We start from the raw sequence: 17,508 nt of genomic DNA, 5'->3' as shown, positions 1-17,508 counted from the left end.
AGTGTTAGCTTAGCACAATGACTGGTAGTGGGTGGGAAGTGTTAGCGTAGCTCCTTCTCTGCCTGCATTAATATCAGGAGGTTGAGTGTAGCCTTGGTGATGAACACCAGTTTAACATGAGGAGACGTTGTAGTGGTAGAATCAGACACGTAGCCGGAACTACTTTCCTGACTGGGCGCAGTGATTTGACGCAGCACCTCCAAAGCTCCACTGGAACTTGGGTCAACAGAACCAAAGGTTTGTTGAGGACTAGAAGAGCGACTGCTGCTACTGATGATGATGAGGAGGAGGATTCCTGCTGGACACACCAGCATCCTGGACCTGAGCTAGCTGATGCTAAGACTTCCACCCACTACCAGCCATTGGGCTAAGCTAACTAGCCTGGACCTGAGCTAGCTGATGCTAACACTTCCCACCTACTACCAGCCATTGGGCTAAGCTAACTAGCCTGGACCTGAGCTAGCTGATGCTAACACTTTCACCCACTACCAGCCATTGGGTGAAGCTAACAAGCCTGGACCTGAGCTAGCTGATGCTGACACTTCCCACCCACTACCAGCCATTGGTCTAAGCTAACTAGCCTGAACCTGAGCTAGCTGATGCAAACACTTACCACCTACTAGCAGCCACTGGGCTAAGCTAACTAGCCTGGGGCTCAGCTTCCTGGAGGAGGGGCTCTGTCTTCTGTGTGTTTGGATCATTCATCAGTTCAGTCTGAGCAAACGTAAACCACACACAGGTTTGTAGGTCTCTTTTATTTCTCTCAGCTGACACCAGGGGGCTCCATACTTTCAGGACTACGATTTGGAGTTCTTGTGTTATGCAAACCAAAGAGACTTGAACCATTTGGCCGAAAAAGACACAAAAAAAAGGTAATATTTCTCTATCCAAAAATTGTCATTAACAGAAACACATTTCTAGATCACATTCTACATACTTAGAAAACATAAACCATGTTTCATCTGGTCAACAACCAGATTTGGTTCTAACATTCTGATGATATGTGACATTTGTATAAAAACATAAAACACTGGACAGCGTGATGGGAGTACCAGTCGTAGCACCTTTTATGAATGGTTTACTATCACAGGGTCTAAACGCTGCTGCTTCCTCTCATGGCCTCATCGTCGTTCCGGATCCTGAACAAACACAAGATAAGTGCCCAAAATATCGCTTCCGACTACAAGATGTGTTACTACCAAACTGCTCTCGGTTCCTGGTTAAAGGTCACACCACACCAGTCTGTTATGGTTCAGCGTCAGGATCTTTGTGGCTGGGATCCCCCCCCCCCCCCCCACTGAGATTAATTTATATGAACCTTAAATAAATGTAAACTATGGTTCTTGGAATATTGGGTCCCAGATTACAAAGCAACATGTCAATGATGTCATAAGTTTCCATGAAGTAAAGCATCACAGTTTGAATGTTTTTACCTTCAACATCATCTGTCGTGTGTGTGCGCATGCGTGTGTGTGTGTGGGTGTGTGGGTGTAGCTCAGTTGTGGCCCTTGAAGCAGTAAACTCCATACAGCTTGTGCTTTTTGTCAGGAAAGCCACTGAACCGAACCGCAGCCTCTGTCGGGCTGCAGCGCCGGCGGGGGCGGGAGATGGGATAACGAACGCTGCCGTCGGCCAACCAGCCAGCGTCGCAGCGGTCGTAGCCCTGCAGCTTCCAGGCTGCGTACATCTGGCCGACCTTGGCGATCTGGGCCCCGTCCTTCTGACACGCCCTGACGGCCTCATCATAGGTCAGCTTGGATGGGTGGATCAGGTAATAGAAGCGACCTGGGAGGACAGAACCAGAACCAACAACAAAATATACCAACGGAAAAAACATAAAAACAAACCATGAAGCTTCTGGTGAAGGTCGGCGATGAGATGCGGTTCATGGGTTTGATGCTCAAACATCAACATGTAATAGCGCAGCGTTAGACCACCTAAACCCAGACCAGGTCATGACCACAGTGGTGGTCTTGACACAACACCTCAGGTACACCAGGTTCAAGCCCGAGACCAGACCCAGTAAAAAAGGCCGAGAACTTTAACAAGTGTTCCGGAGCGCCACAGGTGTTTTACCTTTGTAATGGGAGGTGAAACAGAACACGTCGTACTGGTTCTTCTCCTTGTCTCTCAGGCCGTAGTTGCGGATGCCTGGCTTGGTGCTCTTGCCGCCACATGGTTCCCTAGGGGTTGTGATGGGGTACTGGACCGAGCCGTCACTCAGCCAGCCGGCATTGCACCAGTCCATCCCTCCTCGCCACGCATCGTACAGCTGGTCAAAGGAGGCCACGATGGCGTCCTGGTCCCGACAGGCCCGCTCAGCATCATAGAAGTTGAGGTTGTAGCGACCAAACCGTGGGTAGTAGGGGAACACGATGCCTGCAGGCCAAAGAACAGACACAGAGCCTTTCTGTAACCTACAGAACCTTACGCCAATTATGTAAACCTAAAGAACCTGACAACCTAAAGAACCTTATATCGAGCATGTATTCCTAAACTACTTTTATTGATTGTCTAAACCTAAAGAACCTTATATTGTTTATAAAAACGAAAGACCACTCCAGAACCCTCCATGGAGTGTGTAACTCTACAGAACCCTCCATCGAGAGTGTAACCCTGCATGGAGAGTGTAACCCTCCATGGAGAGTGTAACACTCCATGGAGTGTTACCGTAGATGGAGTGTGTAACCCTACATGGAGTATGTAACTCTACAGAACCCTCCATCGAGGGTGTAACCCTACATGGAGTGTGTAACCCTACATGGAGAGTGTTACCCTAGATGGAGTGTGTAACCCTACATGGAGAGTGTTACCCTAGATGGAGTGTGTAACCCTACATGGAGTGTTACCCTAGATGGAGTGTGTAACCCTCCATCGAGAGTGTAACCTGCCATGGAGAGTGTAACCCTACATGGAGAGTGTTACCCTAGATGGAGTGTGTAACCCTGCATGGAGTGTGTAACCCTACATGGAGAGTGTTACCCTAGATGGAGTGTGTAACCCTACATGAAGTGTGTAACCCTCCATCGAGAGTGTAACCCGCCATGGAGAGTGTAACCCTACATGGAGAGTGTTACCCTAGATGGAGTGTGTAACCCTACATGAAGTGTGTAACCCTCCATCGAGAGTGTAACCCGCCATGGAGAGTGTAACCCTACATGGAGAGTGTTACCCTAGATGGAGTGTGTAACCCTACATGAAGTGTGTAACCCTCCATCGAGAGTGTAACCCGCCATGGAGAGTGTAACCCTACATGGAGAGTGTTACCCTAGATGGAGTGTGTAACCCTGCATGGAGTGTGTAACCCTACATGAAGTGTGTAACCCTCCATCGAGAGTGTAACCCGCCATGGAGAGTGTAACCCTACATGGAGAGTGTTACCCTAGATGGAGTGTGTAACCCTACATGAAGTGTGTAACCCTCCATCGAGAGTGTAACCCGCCATGGAGAGTGTAACCCTACATGGAGAGTGTTACCCTAGATGGAGTGTGTAACCCTGCATGGAGTGTGTAACCCTACATGAAGTGTGTAACCCTCCATCGAGAGTGTAACCCGCCATGGAGAGTGTAACCCTACATGGAGAGTGTAACCCTACATGGAGAGTGTAACCCTACATGGAGAGTGTTACCCTAGATGGAGTGTGTAACCCTACATGGAGTGTTACCCTAGATGGAGTGTGTAACCCTACATGAAGTGTGTAACCCTACATGGAGAGTGTAACCCTACATGGAGTGTGTAACTCTACAGAACCCTCCATCGAGAGTGTAACCCTACATGGAGTGTGTATCCCTACAGAACCCAAGGCCCGTCCTCTAATGGCTGACGCGGGTCTCGCTGTGGAAGGCTTCTTGGGATTGGATGAAGTCTCCGGCTACTCTCAAACATAACGAAGCTGCTCTGGCACTGATGTACACTGTGCTTAAGCTCGCCATGACCTCACTTCCCCCCGGCAACTGCTCATGGTGCTAAATTTAGTCGGACCACTACAGGACAATGACGTTTAAAAGGTGTTTTATTTTTAGACAAAGAAATCCAACTTGTTCCCATTTGAAAAGCCTCCTCACCTCACGTGTGTTTCATTTACTGGATGTTTCCTTCAAAATGAAGTTAGAGTTCACAAGCGGACTTCGAGTGCTGAGCAGGATTTTGTAACATCACAACGAGTCTGAGCCAGTTGTGGTCGCCAATTTACACCGCAGTGACGTGGAAACTGGGGCGTCTTGAAAATAAAACGAACTTATTCACTTTGCGTGAGAAGGTGTCATTTGTAAATATTCAAAGCTGACTGTCTCCTGAAATCCTGTCTGGCTCCTCCGTACTTCACCTTCAAGGTCGAGTGACACCACTGCCGTTCCATCCTCCAGCCCATCAATAACTTCACATTTATATCTCCCATAATCCTCCAGGGTGATTTCTGTGATGACCAGAGAGGCGTCCATGGGGGAGGAGCCTTGAAGGTGGACACGCCCATGGAAGGCACCGTAACTCTTTTTGTGATAATCCATAGCAACGAAAACATCCACCTAGAGGGAGAAGAAGAGGGTCAACCGAGGAGAGTCAGCATCCTCCTACTGTCCGTCATCTTTAGAGCTCTGTGCTGCGTCAGGGAGCTGAGACCCAGGCTAGTTAGCTTAGCACAGTGAATGTTGGTGGGTGGGAAGTGTTAGCACCAACTAGACCAGCTTATAGATATTTTGGAGACTGTTGTGGAGAAAAGTCTGTTTTCTCCTGAGCTGACCTTTGCTTACACTTGGTTAGCTTGTAGGGGATAAATCACTGTGCTAAGCTAACTAGCGCAGGTCTCTACGTTCTACCTGGTTCTGAGGACGATGGTCAGCGAGAGACTTTTCTGAAAAGGTGATGTTCCTTTAAAAACATCAATCCGTCCTGTCACTCATCATCTACACCTGCTGCCCCGGTGGTCTAACGTTACACCATCCAGACGGCTCAACGTGGCGGTGACCTTCAGGTTACCTTCTATGGTCATCGTGGAACATCACGAAAGGTTCTCTGGGGGTGTAAAGAGAACGTTCCCACATGCTTCTGTGGGTTGTATGAAAACTTAAGGACTGAATTCACCTCCTTCAGGTAGTCGGATGTCAGCTTGGTCCACTTGATCCTCATCTTGCGGTTGGGAGCCAGTGATTGGTCCCTCTGGATCTTGCACGGTAGCGTGGCGTTCCCCCCCCGCCTCGACACCACCTTTGGCTGTTCTGATGTCACTGACAGACGAGGGCCATTTTCTGTAACATAAAATCAAAACAGAAAGTTTCTCTACCCGTCTATAAACAAATATCCTGACCACATACAAGCGTTGCTCGAGGAGACTCGACATTTCTCTGACATTTTCTTAAAATATTGAATTCAAAAGTCGTTGTTGAGCAGAAAATCGCCCTGTGACCTCCTCAACGCTCCTGATAAACAATCCTCGAGTTGATGACGTGTCACAAATGACTCCTACAGGGAGAAATTACGTATCAAATTACTTTTTTAAGTTCAAAAGGCCAAAAACTGCCAATAACCGCTAATAAAGAGCATCAGCCTGTTGTAACTGCTGCAAGTGGAGCCGTTTAAACTGCTTAGCTGGCTCACTGAAGTACTTTATACACTGTAAGATAGTAGTTAGAAGTACATGCAGGTAGCCAGTTTGAGGTGTGTTCAGTTCGCCGGTTTCACAACTGGTTTACTGCAGTGTTTCATAGACTTGGTGAGATTGAAACACTTCATCTACTGGCGGACATTCTGAGGTTCTAGTTCTTCTCTCCACCCAGTAAACTTCAGTTGGTTCCGTGTTGCAGGAACAACAAGGTCACTGGATCCGTCTGCAGGGTCCTGATTTCTCTGGTGATGATCAGTGACAAATACATTTGTGACAAACGAATACTCTGATGATCAAAGCCAAAAAAGTATAACTTCTCATATTAAGACTTCTGGTAATGACACATTATTCAAATATGGATCAGTGGACGTGGAGTGGAACCAGCGGTGTACTGTTGGAGTAACTACGTGTAACCACGGCTCGTCTCCCTCTGAGCAAACACCCCCACATAGCAGCCTTATCATGCAGCCGCGGCGGCAGAACGCGCTGATAAATGAAGGGAGCAAACGGCTCTGCGGGCTGGGTGTCGGGAACGAAACGCAGGAGACACCCTCTTGGTTCTGCACGCAAACAATTTGTGTCAAAAGAAAACAGTGCTCACCCATGACATAGATGGTTCTGGAGTGCTCCAGTTCTGGGTAGAGCGAGTCCAAGTTGTCCGCTACACTCAGGGAGATCAGCGCACAGAGCAGCAGGGGAATCATCTTCACCTCAGAGAGCCGGATCACTGCGGAGAGACAGAGAGACGGAGCAGCGCGCCACGATGAGTCCTGCTTCCTCTGGTCAAATCACATAGATGCTGAAAGCTGGAGGGTTGTGAGAGCAGGCTGGAGCTGCAGGGCTGGAGCTGCAGTGCTGCTCCTGCAGCATGCAGCTCGCACCAGGACACTGCAAAGTTGAGACACCACACAAGAACTCATGTTCAAACCACCGTCGTCCTCAGAGCACAGCCCGGACGTCCCGTGAGAAGCTGCACACACACGCATGCAGGTGCACACACGCACACACACGTATACATACTGTGCAGTAAATACTCTGTCATCCACCGGTGTGATGAAGCAGCAGCATGTCCTGATGACACTGAACATCCACAACTTCAAGAGGCTTCTGTCAGTGCAGCACCGGCAACCCCCCCCCCCCCACACACACACACACACCCCTCAGGCTTCATTCACACACATCCAGATTGCAGCCATCTGAGAGCACTGAGGTTCCACTCTCGTTTGTGTCATTAACTCTTATGAATCCTAACATTCTGATCAACACACATCATTTTTTAATTAATTTTGCAGTGGATTAGCAACAGATCCCTTCACACGACTGCTCTTTCCAAATGAACCACAGCAAATGGTTCCGTATGATGTCATGGGGGGGGTGTCTGCTCAGCCCCTGGCTCTGAGGCCTCTATTTCATTTTCAAATGGTCTTCAAATGAAGTTAAAGAAAAACAGTAAAACTGTTTTGCTGGCAGCTGCATTTTTTAGCGTATGTGGAAGCTAACCTGCTGCTTTTGTGGCTAAATCAAAGTGGACTGACCCAAACGCGTCCTCTCAGAGGGTCGCAGCCAACAACTTCTGGATCTTTATGTGCTGGAGGACTCAGTGACTTCAAGCCTACATTACCCACAGTGCAACAGAGCTGAACTCCTTTCACTGTGCAGATTCGGATGAGTTAAGCTACTAGCAGCTAATGTAGCACGGAGTTGCTAGCCGGTCTTTGACTACGTTTGTTCCGGGTCTTAAGCGATGACATGTGAGAACTTCTGAACATAAACCCAGAATCAGAGTGACCCGTTATTTCACCACATTTCCGGCGCAACTGAACCTCCAAACTGCTTCCTGTGTTGTGGGGAAGACGTTGGGATTGATCCCCCTCCCCCCAGTCCTTATCTCCATTCATCCCAAACTGCTGATTTGCTTCCCCGTTTGCCAGGTGAAGCTCCTGCAGTCAGCAGAACAGCTCTGCAGCACCCCCCAACACACACACACACACACACACACACACACACACACACACACACACACACACACACACACACACACACACACACACGACAGTCATTACCGGGAGGTGCAGCGATAAGAAAAGGCTGGACGAAGATGTGATTCGTCCTTTTGAGAGGGTAAAACTTGACTGTCGGCTGCAGGACACGAGGGAGCAGGTGATGTGTGAAATGAGGCGGGGGGGGGCTGCTGCAGCGCCATGATGCAGGGGGACGGACTATCAGCGCCATTAGCAGGTGTTAACTGACACGTGGCTAACACATCTTGGGAGTGTTTCATCTCACACATGTCCTTCACATCAGAGCACCTGTGTGGCCAGCAAACAAGTCTTCATAGACCAGGTGTGTGTATGTGTGTGTGTGTGTGTGTGAGCGGGGGGGGGGGGGGGGGGGTGTGTGTGTGAAGGAGCAAGTCCCCCGAGTTCTAACAGTTGTAACAACAGCGACGCTCTATGACTCAGAGGCTTTGATCGCTGAAGTTTGGTCACCTGACTTCAGGGTGGCCCGGGACACGACGGGCACCATGAACACACGTCCACTTCCTCTCCTTCTTTGGTGAAGGTTTGTTCTGCTCAGCTTCATTGTGTACGTGACCTTTCACCTCCTCTCTTCTCAAAGACTAAACACTTTTAGCAAGTTCCCACATCTACGAGCCGTTTAGCCTCTGAAAAAAAAGATGACATTTAAATCTTCCCATAAAAGTGGGTTCCATCCTCCAGGTTCTCACCAACAGGAGTCTTGAGCTCACAAAGACGTCTCTCCCTCCCGCCTCACTTCTTTGGCCCCGTTTCCACCGGCTCAGGTCGGTTTGGTCCCGTGTCCACCGGCCCCAACACGGTACTAACCGTTACCATTTTGGTTCCTGCTCCGCTGGGGTTCCAAGCGAGCCGAGCAGGGACTAAAATGTGAGGTAACCACACAGCGGGGCTCTGATTGGGTAACTCACCCGTCACGTGGTCTACTTCCTATCACCCTGGCCTCGGTGGAATCCTGGTCATGGCTCGGTGAAGTCTCTTATTCTTTTCTTGGGGGTTCTGTTTCACCACTTGCAGCCTCGCCTGTCTGTCCTCCCTCACTTTAAGTTGAAGCAAAAACCCCTGACGAGCAGCAGGCATCACGCCGCCTCCATGTCCTCCATTGTTGTTGTGTCACACACAAATCACGCCAGGGAACTCTCAGCCGGTGAGTCCACCCACGCTGACGTGGTACCAGTGCTGGTGGGAACGCTCCGTACCGAGCTGTGCTGAGCCGAGCTGAAGTGAGCCGGTGGAAATGCACCCTTAGTGACTCCAGGATGCAGGAAGAGGCAGCCACGTATATTTAGCTTGAAGCTAACAGAGACTGACAGCTAACAACAGCTAAACTGTCCAGAAATGTCTGTGCCTCCAGGTCGTCCGGTGTCATCCAGGTCTTCTTAATCCAGAGATATGATCAGTAATTCATAAACATTTTGATTGGAGCTTAAACTAACTAACTAGAACCCTTCTGGTTCTACTGTGAATGAACTCGACAAGCCGGCGCGTTCAGTTGACCGGAACCCGCTGCTGCTGTTAGCTGTCAGTCACCGTTAGCTTCAAGCTTTTTGGGTGAATTATTGATTTAAACTGGGAAACAACAACAACAACAACAACAACAACAACAACAACAGCAACAGGGTCCAGACTACAGACAGAGCTGCATCTTTGCTAGCGACTCCCAGCTCCTGCTAAATCAGTCGGTGCCAAATTTCAACACTTGGGAGGGCAAATTTGAGGGAAGCGGGACAAGAGAAGGAGAGCGAGATCATGTGACATCACTCCTGCAATCTTTGGGAGGAGGTGAGCAAAAGATTTAGGCAAGATCTGATATGGCAGAACGTTCTACTGCCACCTAGAGGCAGAAGAACCAGCAGCTCTGGTCTGAAAAATTCAGCAAAGTGTAGCTTTTGACTTTGCTAAAAACCAATGGAACCTCCACTGGGTGTGTGCTTGTGTGTGTGTGTGTGTGTGCATGCATGTGTGTGTTTGTGTATGCATGCGTGTGTGTTCGTGTTTGTGTGTTCGTGTATGCGTGTGTGTGTTCCTGTGTGCATGCATGTGTTCGTGTATGCATGTGTGTTTGTGTATGCATGCGTGTGTGTTCGTATATGCGTGTGTTTGTGTATGCATGCGTGTGTGTTCGTGTATGCGTGTGTGTTCGTGTATGCATGTGTGTGTTCCTGTGTGCATGCATGTGTGTGTTCGTATTTGCATGTGTGTTTGTGTATGCATGTGTGTGTTCATGTATGCATGCGTGTTTGTGTTCGTGTGTGCATGCGTGTGTGTATGCATGTGTGTGTGTTTGTGTATGCAAGTGTGTTTGTGTATGCATGTGTGTTTGTGTATGCATGTGTGTGTTCATGTATGCATGCGTGTTTGTGTTCGGGTGTGCATGCGTGTGTGTATGCATGTGTGTGTGTTTGTGTATGCATGTGTGTGTTCATGTATGCATGCGTGTTTGTGTTCGGGTGTGCATGCGTGTGTGTATGCATGTGTGTGTGTTTGTGTATGCATGCGTGTGTGTTCATGTGTGTGTATGCATGCGTGTTTGTGTTCGTGTGTGCATGCGTGTGTGTATGCATGTGTGTGTTTGTGTATGCAAGTGTGTTTGTGTATGCATGTGTGTTTGTGTATGCATGTGTGTGTTCATGTATGCATGCGTGTTGTGTTCGTGCGTGCATGCGTGTGTGTTCATGTGTGCATGCGTGTTTGTGTATGCATGTGTGTGTGTTTGTGTATGCATGTGTGTGTTCGTGTGTGCACACGTGTGTGTGTGTGTGCATGCGTGCGTGTTCTTGTATGCATGTGTGTGTGTTTGTGTATGCATGTGTGTGTTCGTGTGTGCACATGTGTGTGTGTGTGTGTGTGTGCTCATTCCAGGTATGGACCTCATTACATGCCCTTTGACGTTAACTCTGATTTATGTTGATGGAACCAAGACGACGCCTGACGGTTCCAGATCAGGTTTCTGTCTCAGTTCATTTCAAAACAGGAAATGATGAAACCACATGAACACATGAATGATGTCATCACGAGGGAATCAATAAACATCAAAACATTCTGGTTTGGTCCAATAATGACCAGACAAAACATCTGCAGTTTCATCACTAATGAAGGACTTGGACGTGTCTGGCGGTCACCATGGATCCTGGGTCATGTGACTCTAACGACGTCTTTATTACTTCTCGAATTGAGAAATTAAGTTTGACGTTCTGAAAGTTTTTTGAAGTCCCATTTTCTGGAAAATCTGCTTTGTAATTTTGTCCCATTTTCATAATATATTTTGAGAGCAGTTTGTGTATAATTTTGGATCATTTTCTAACTATAAAGACATAACATTTTATTTTTATTTATGTTCTTAAGTACTATTTTTAGAATACTGCTTCTTACATATTTGAATACATAGAAAAACTAATATTCATGTAATAAAATATTCTATGTTAAGAACAAATTCAAAGAATTACAGTCATTAACAAATAAATCAAAAATGAACCGACCAGCGGCGGCCGAACTGCCACTTACGTGACGTGTTCCGCCTCTGGAGAACGTTCCAGGTCGTCTAGCTTGCGCTGATAACGTTATTATCAGGATATGAGGTCATGGAGTTACAGCCTGCTGCCGCGATCAGGCGCCAATAATAAGACGACGCTTTCTGAGGTCACTGCACGAGTTTATGGCCTTGTGTCATATCGTTGCTCATTAAAACTCTTTGCTCGCCAAACAGCGAGCCATGGTGGGCGAACGCTCGCCGGGTTCTCAGCTGCAGGAATTCGCCTTAGCATGTTTGACTTGCCGACTCGTTTTCCGCCGTGAGGAGGCAGCAGTTGTGTGGCTGTCTGAGAGGACGCCTCCACCTCCCAGCGCGCTCAGATCACCCGCAAGTCCCTCTCAGTGGCGTCCGGGGCGTCGCCATGATGTCATGTTGGAAAGAGTTCAAAAATAACTCCAAAAAAAAGAGCAAACATTCTACTTTTCTTTCCAAACAAACAGGAGCTTCATTTGGACCTCCTGAGGTCTCAGCTGGTCCAGGTACTTCCTACCCTCACGAGGTGTGCGGCCCCTCAGCCTGATGGGAAACGGTACAGGAAAGAAAGCTGGGTGATGTCACAGCAGCTGCTCTGGAAAACTGGCCAAGCTAACAGGCTGGCCTGTGTGTGTGTGTGTGTGTGTGTGTGTGTGTGTGTGTGGAGGGGCTACCAGGTGATGGGTGTGGTATTTACTCTACACATTCACAAATAGCTCGCCCAGTGGTGAGTTCAAACTGGCTCGCCACCTAACAACATGTTCTCTACCTCGCCGCCAACATGGCCGCCACAAAGACCACTCAGTCTGCAACGCCGTGCGCCACTCCAGCTCTGACGGTCAGGTTGATTCATTTCCCAGAAACACAAACGTCACAATGGCGTGCTGCTCCAGAGAACATCCTCAATTCCTATTTTCAGCCGTTCCTCTCGAGCTCAGAGAAATTCCTCAATGGGGAAAAATCCCCGGTGATTTTGAAATTTCTGTCACCAAAGCTGCGCTGACTACAGGACAGAGACACGGAGGAGGCGTGTTTGTAGGCTAACGTGAAGGTCGGCGTCAGTCGTGAACCCTCTGATGATGCTGGAAGCCTGAACGCGAAAGTTAGCAGTGCTAAGCTAACGGTAGCCTATGAAGGAGCTACACCAGGGTCACAGCTTCAGGCACAGAACTCCTGCATGTCTGACTGGGTTCCACTGCACTTCCCTGATTCTGAAACCTCTCAACAGTGAAGCTCGGACAGCAGAGATATTCTACGATATATGGGACTCACTCCTCCCCTCCCCTCCCCTCCCCCTACCTTCACCCCTCCTCACCCCCCATCCCCCGCCGTCATTTACGAGGCTTCCTGTCACTCTCGTCTTTTAACTCCCCGCCTTGACCTCATACAGTTAATCTGCCTCTCCATCCTTGCACGGGTCAGAGGACGAGGCCATAGAGATAGCAGCGTATCCTCACTTTATACCCTGACTAAAGGTGGCAGAGGTGAAAGCCACAGGTCAAAGGTCACACCGGTCACGGTCGGGTGTTGCCTTTCATGTGACCCAGGCTGGCTGATATCTCAGCTCATCCACGAGGAGCTCACTCTTGTTTCTGCGGGACAAACGTCACACGAGTCTGTGCTGTCTTCAGCTGATCAGCGCCGCTGCATACAGGAAGTGTGCGTTCTCTCGCGCCACCTGGTGGAGGCAGCACTCGTCTGCTCCTCCCTCCAATGAGACCGAGCCTGGAAACAGCTTGAATAAATGTTTTTGCTTTGTTTGTATCAAACTCAGGTCAAAGAGGAGGGTTCCTGCTTGTGAACTAGAGGTGGAAACACACAGCAACTGTTGAGGAACTTTTCCCTCCAGGCTGCAAACGCGTGACTCGGGACGACAGAACCGACATTCAGCCGCTCATAAAGAACCTTTGCGAAGAAAACCAGAATATTCCTGGACACCAGAGACACAAACACTCACTGGAGCTGTTGTTTCCTGATCAACGCACATTTACACAAACTGAAGTGGACTGAGTGTGTCACTGCGCACACACACACACACACACACACACACATTAGGAGGTCGACAGGGCCCAGTGTGTGTGTATGTGTGCTGGGTGGGTGGGTGTGGGGCTAATGGGTGGGGGTCAGGGTGGAGCCGCCATGTCTAAGCCAGCAAACAGAGAGAGGTTGTTGGGTCGCTCTCAGTCCTCTAAATCACTCACTGCACAATCTGGTCGACACGACGACGACGGAACAAAAACAACGACAAGGTTTCTGAGAGAACCGGCGTTTCTGGCTCCGCGAGGGAACGAGAAGTTCCCAGCGGCCTCCAGAAAACCCGACGACAACGAACCGCGTGAGATGAGTCGAGATATAAAACCTGCCGCCAACACGTTACTCTCTGTTCTCCCCAAGGAACGCTGGGAGCATTAGTGCCCTCTAGCTGCTGAATGTGGGAACGAGGCAAAACAATAATCAATAAAACTGACAAACAAGCTTTTGTGTGTGAGTGTGAGCGTACATGTGTGTGTGTGAGATCCTGAATTTAGCAAAACTTTAACTGTAATGAACAAAAAATCTGCAAAAGACAAAGCAAATAAATTCTTGCTCAGGTTAACAGTAGGTGGCGCTACTTCTGAAGTAGCGACCATTACACACGACGATGTCATCACCCCCCCAAACACACATACACTGTGAGACTTCCCAGCACTATCACGGTAGATGGCGCCAGTGTGCACGAGTAGGTCCAAAAGAACAGGTGAAGGAAAAAACTCCAGGGACCCAGCAGATGGACGGCATGGGTCTTCAGGGGTCTGAGGCGCTGCACCGAACCCGGTTAGGAGCATTTGAGTGTGTGTGTGTGTGTGTGTGTGTGTGTGTGTGTGTGGGGGGGGGGTGCAGGATCAACTCTCTTCACAAATGTAACAAATCATGTGACCTTTCACCTGCGATACAGCTCAGATTATATCCAACACCAGAAGAGCTGATGCCTGTAAGTCCACATGCAGGTAAAACAGAGACTGCGGGCAGCGTCCGAGTCAGAACGCATTTACACGGAGGTGACGAGCAGGTCTGAGAAGATCCAGGATGTTATGATCCAGTCTTCCCCATCTGATCCTTATATGAATCCTGATGTGATCCTGATCCTGATGTGATCCTGACATGAACCTAAATTGATCCTGATGTGATCCTGACATGAACCTAAATTGATCCTGATCTGATCCTGATGTGATCTGATGTGATCTACCCACAGGCAGCCCCTCCATCCCTGACTCGCGCGTCTCTCAACCCTCGTTCACTCTTCGGATCTTTTTTCTATCAACAACAAAACAAAAGAAGGCGCCACTTCACACTCACAGAGACAAACTCGCACGAGGAGGAAAAACAAGCTCAGTTACCGTTAAAAGTTTTACTGGAGAAAATAAAATCCGTTACCTCGCTCGGTGTGGCGGTGGCGCGTGAACTCTCCCGCTGCAGGACGCGGAGTGAAGCTGTGACGTGCCAGTCCAGGTGACTGAGAGGGTCGGTGTCCTCTGTCGGCGCGAGCCTCCGGGGGGAGGAGGATGGAAGGGGGGGGGGCACGTTCACCTCCCGCCCAGTGGAACCAGCACCAGGACCAGGACCAGCACGCAAACCCGAGGGTCAGGCTGAGGAGGTCCCAGCTGGACCCTTCAGATACTTTCTGCTCTCCCGGTACCGAGCTGCTGGGAGTTCTGGTGACGTCAGCGTGTTTACGGGAGGATCCGAACGAACCAGCAGCTCACGGGGGTTCTGCCTGAGTTTCACCTGCAGCTTCCTCTGGTTCACCTGGTGACGTGAGCTGAACAAGGAATCACCTGCTTGCTGCTGTTTTTTTCTAAATGTGTGTTTAAAACAAACAACTTGGTCACATGACTTGTGTGTGTTCGTCTCATCTGTAAATACACATGTGATGTCAGTCATTGAACTTGAGGAAGGAATCAGCGGAGGAACCACGTTTCTTTTGGATCTTGGAGAACATGGTCATGTGACCCACCAGAACCTGACTGCAGATCCTGGCTGTCCATGACATTCAAATACCACCTCTCTCTGTCCCTTCCTCTCTCACCGTTAGCTGTTAGCTCACATTAGCTTTGATTGCTGTGAAAATGGATCCCAGCGTGTCTCGTGTTTCTCATGACGCGACATCTGATCTACAGGTGAACGTGCGGATGGTTTGGTGACGTCTGGCCACTGACCAACCCTAAGCTGATGAGAGCTATGCTAGGACGTTAGCTGGGACGCTAGCATGCTGTGCTGCCCACTGAGTGAACGGCCTTGCGAGGGGTTGAATGTCTCTGTGGGGTTAAACGTGAGACCTCGAGCTCCTCCGCGCTAACAAGGCCAATGTAGGCACAACTCTTTCATATCAGATCGGCGAATATTTGACTGTATCTGGATAAAATGGCCACTAAAATGGAGGATTCTTGGTCTCAATCAAACACCAATGACCCTGCGTCCAGACTCCAGCCTGGTCTGAGCTTCAGGACCTGGAGAGTTTCAACTGACACGGAGGTTTCCTGACAGGTGATTTGTGGTGGCGTGGATCGATACTTCAAACAAGAATACAGACGTGATGTCATCACGGTTATAGAACCCAAGTGGATCCATCCAGGGAATGAAGTCATGTCACGTTGTTTCATCAGTAAATCTGTTCATCCAGTTAATGGGTTCCTAGAACCGTACCTCCTAGCGGCATCAGCAGGACTTTAAATCCCAACATGCATCACTGCTGCTCACTGGGCACCATTAACTGCCCCGCCGTCGCGGTCAGCGAGCTTCACCGCTGAAGGTTAAAGTAGTAAAGAGTTGAAAAGGTCAGCGATCAGACCGCCAGCCAGAACGGCGAAAAAAGACCGTCCATCTTAATGAGTTTGGGTCATGTGACTGAAGCAGACCTGGTGCCGCTGCTGATGTCGCGTGTGTGAACTAAAACTCAGCACCAGAAGGCAGCACCTCATCCTGACATTTGCATCAGAAGTTTTCAGAGCCGAGTTTGTTATCAATGCACACAAACACAAGAACTCTCCAGAACCGTCATGGAGACGGAGGCTGATGGCCGCTGCGTTCCCATGAAACCTGAGACTGAGAGTTGAATCAACACGGTGGAGGTGGGCACCATAACGCCATGAACTCATGGGTTGGTTCGTTCTGCTGTGAGGCTGCGGGACGCCGGCAGGTGAAGACTTTCACATGAACATGGATGTGAAGTGTGGTGTTGTTCACGCCGAACTCCTTGGTTGTATGAACACGTGTGTGCGGAGCGTTTGGACAGGGGGTCTTTGTCCCTGTAAGGGTGGGGTTCTGGGGTTTAATGACCTGAACACACGGGGACGTTAACATGCCGCCGCCCTCCCCCGCAGCTCTCATGACTGCGACTAAATGTCACAACGTCACAATTCATGCTGGCCCGGCGCTGCTTTACTTCTCCTGTCACTCAAGTCTTAGTTGAATGTTTCAGGCCCCGAGTCTCGGTCAGCTCACCTGCAGTGGCTTGTTCTTAAAAACTGTGTCAGAGCCAAGACAGAAGCTGCTTTCTCCCTGGACCCCTCCCACACACACACACACACACACACACACACACACACACACACGTTTATGTCAGATGGATGCTGGGGCTCGCTCTCCTGTGGCTGCCCCAGAAAGCAGCCTCTGTGTAGCCCAGGATCAGGTAAATACACCAGGGGGGGGGGGGGGGGGGTACAAGGACCCCTCCCTGTGTTGAAGGCCACTTCAGGAGACATGAAACGCCTCGTCTGTCGGGAGCCAGCCGAGGTCAAACCCAGGCCGGCAGCAGCGGCGAGGCTCTGCTGGTCGTCATTGACCTCACGTGTCGGCTAACGAGAGTCTGTGTTTGTCTTCTGTCGCCCGTGTAAACATTCTACCCTGGTTCCAGAAACCTGGATGTTCTCCAGCAGGAACCTAGTACCTGATCCAGGTGACGTCACTTCCACAACAGTCCCAGAAACTCTCAACACAATCACTTGGCGCTCGCAGGGTCGCGATCAGAGACCCTGGAGGGATGATGGGCCGGGAGCGTTAGCATGCTAGCTAGCCAGTTGATGCCCAACGTGTATTCATCTGTAACAGAAACAAATGAGGTTGGAACCATTTTTACTGCACAGATTTATGGGTAAAAAGCAGCGTGGAGGAAACGTCTGTCTGGAGGAGGTTTGAGGAGGGAAACGCAGCTGACGTTCCTCAGCCAGGCTGGACGGAGCGGAGGAGACAGCAGCTTCAGCAGCAGTTTCTGTCTATGAGCAGCAAAATGGAGGTTTCCGGTTGTGTTGGTTTGTTTTTCTGACGGTTTTGTTTTATTCCTGTTCAGCGTCCATGTTGCTTTGGAGGAGTCGAACCTCTCTGGGTGTTCA

General features: G+C 49.6%; 1 protein-coding gene across 2 annotated transcripts; it reads right to left on the bottom strand.

Moving 5' to 3' along the window:
- On the bottom strand, positions 1–14,853 carry hapln1b (hyaluronan and proteoglycan link protein 1b). Of its 2 annotated transcripts, none has more exons than XM_086188087.1 (6): positions 14,555–14,853; positions 6,201–6,326; positions 5,080–5,243; positions 4,325–4,523; positions 2,077–2,379; positions 1–1,785 (listed from the first exon to the last, which is right to left on the bottom strand). In XM_086188087.1, exons 2-6 carry the CDS (start codon positions 6,301–6,303, stop codon positions 1,496–1,498), a joined length of 1,059 nt encoding a protein of 352 aa, XP_086044213.1. In that variant the 5' UTR covers positions 6,304–6,326; positions 14,555–14,853; the 3' UTR covers positions 1–1,495. The 2 variants fall into 2 exon arrangements, with proteins under 2 accessions (XP_086044213.1, XP_086044212.1); XM_086188086.1 differs by lacking the exon at positions 14,555–14,853 and adding an exon at positions 6,620–6,640.
- Positions 14,854–17,508: the final 2,655 nt, after the last annotated feature.

The sequence above is a fragment of the Aulostomus chinensis genome, chromosome 19 (genome assembly GCF_037954235.1).
Source record: "Aulostomus chinensis isolate RoL2024-O1b breed Wild chromosome 19, RoL_Achi_v1.0, whole genome shotgun sequence".
In the NCBI taxonomy this organism is placed as follows: domain Eukaryota; kingdom Metazoa; phylum Chordata; class Actinopteri; order Syngnathiformes; family Aulostomidae; genus Aulostomus; species Aulostomus chinensis.
This window is presented reverse-complemented; position numbering and strand designations above follow the sequence as displayed.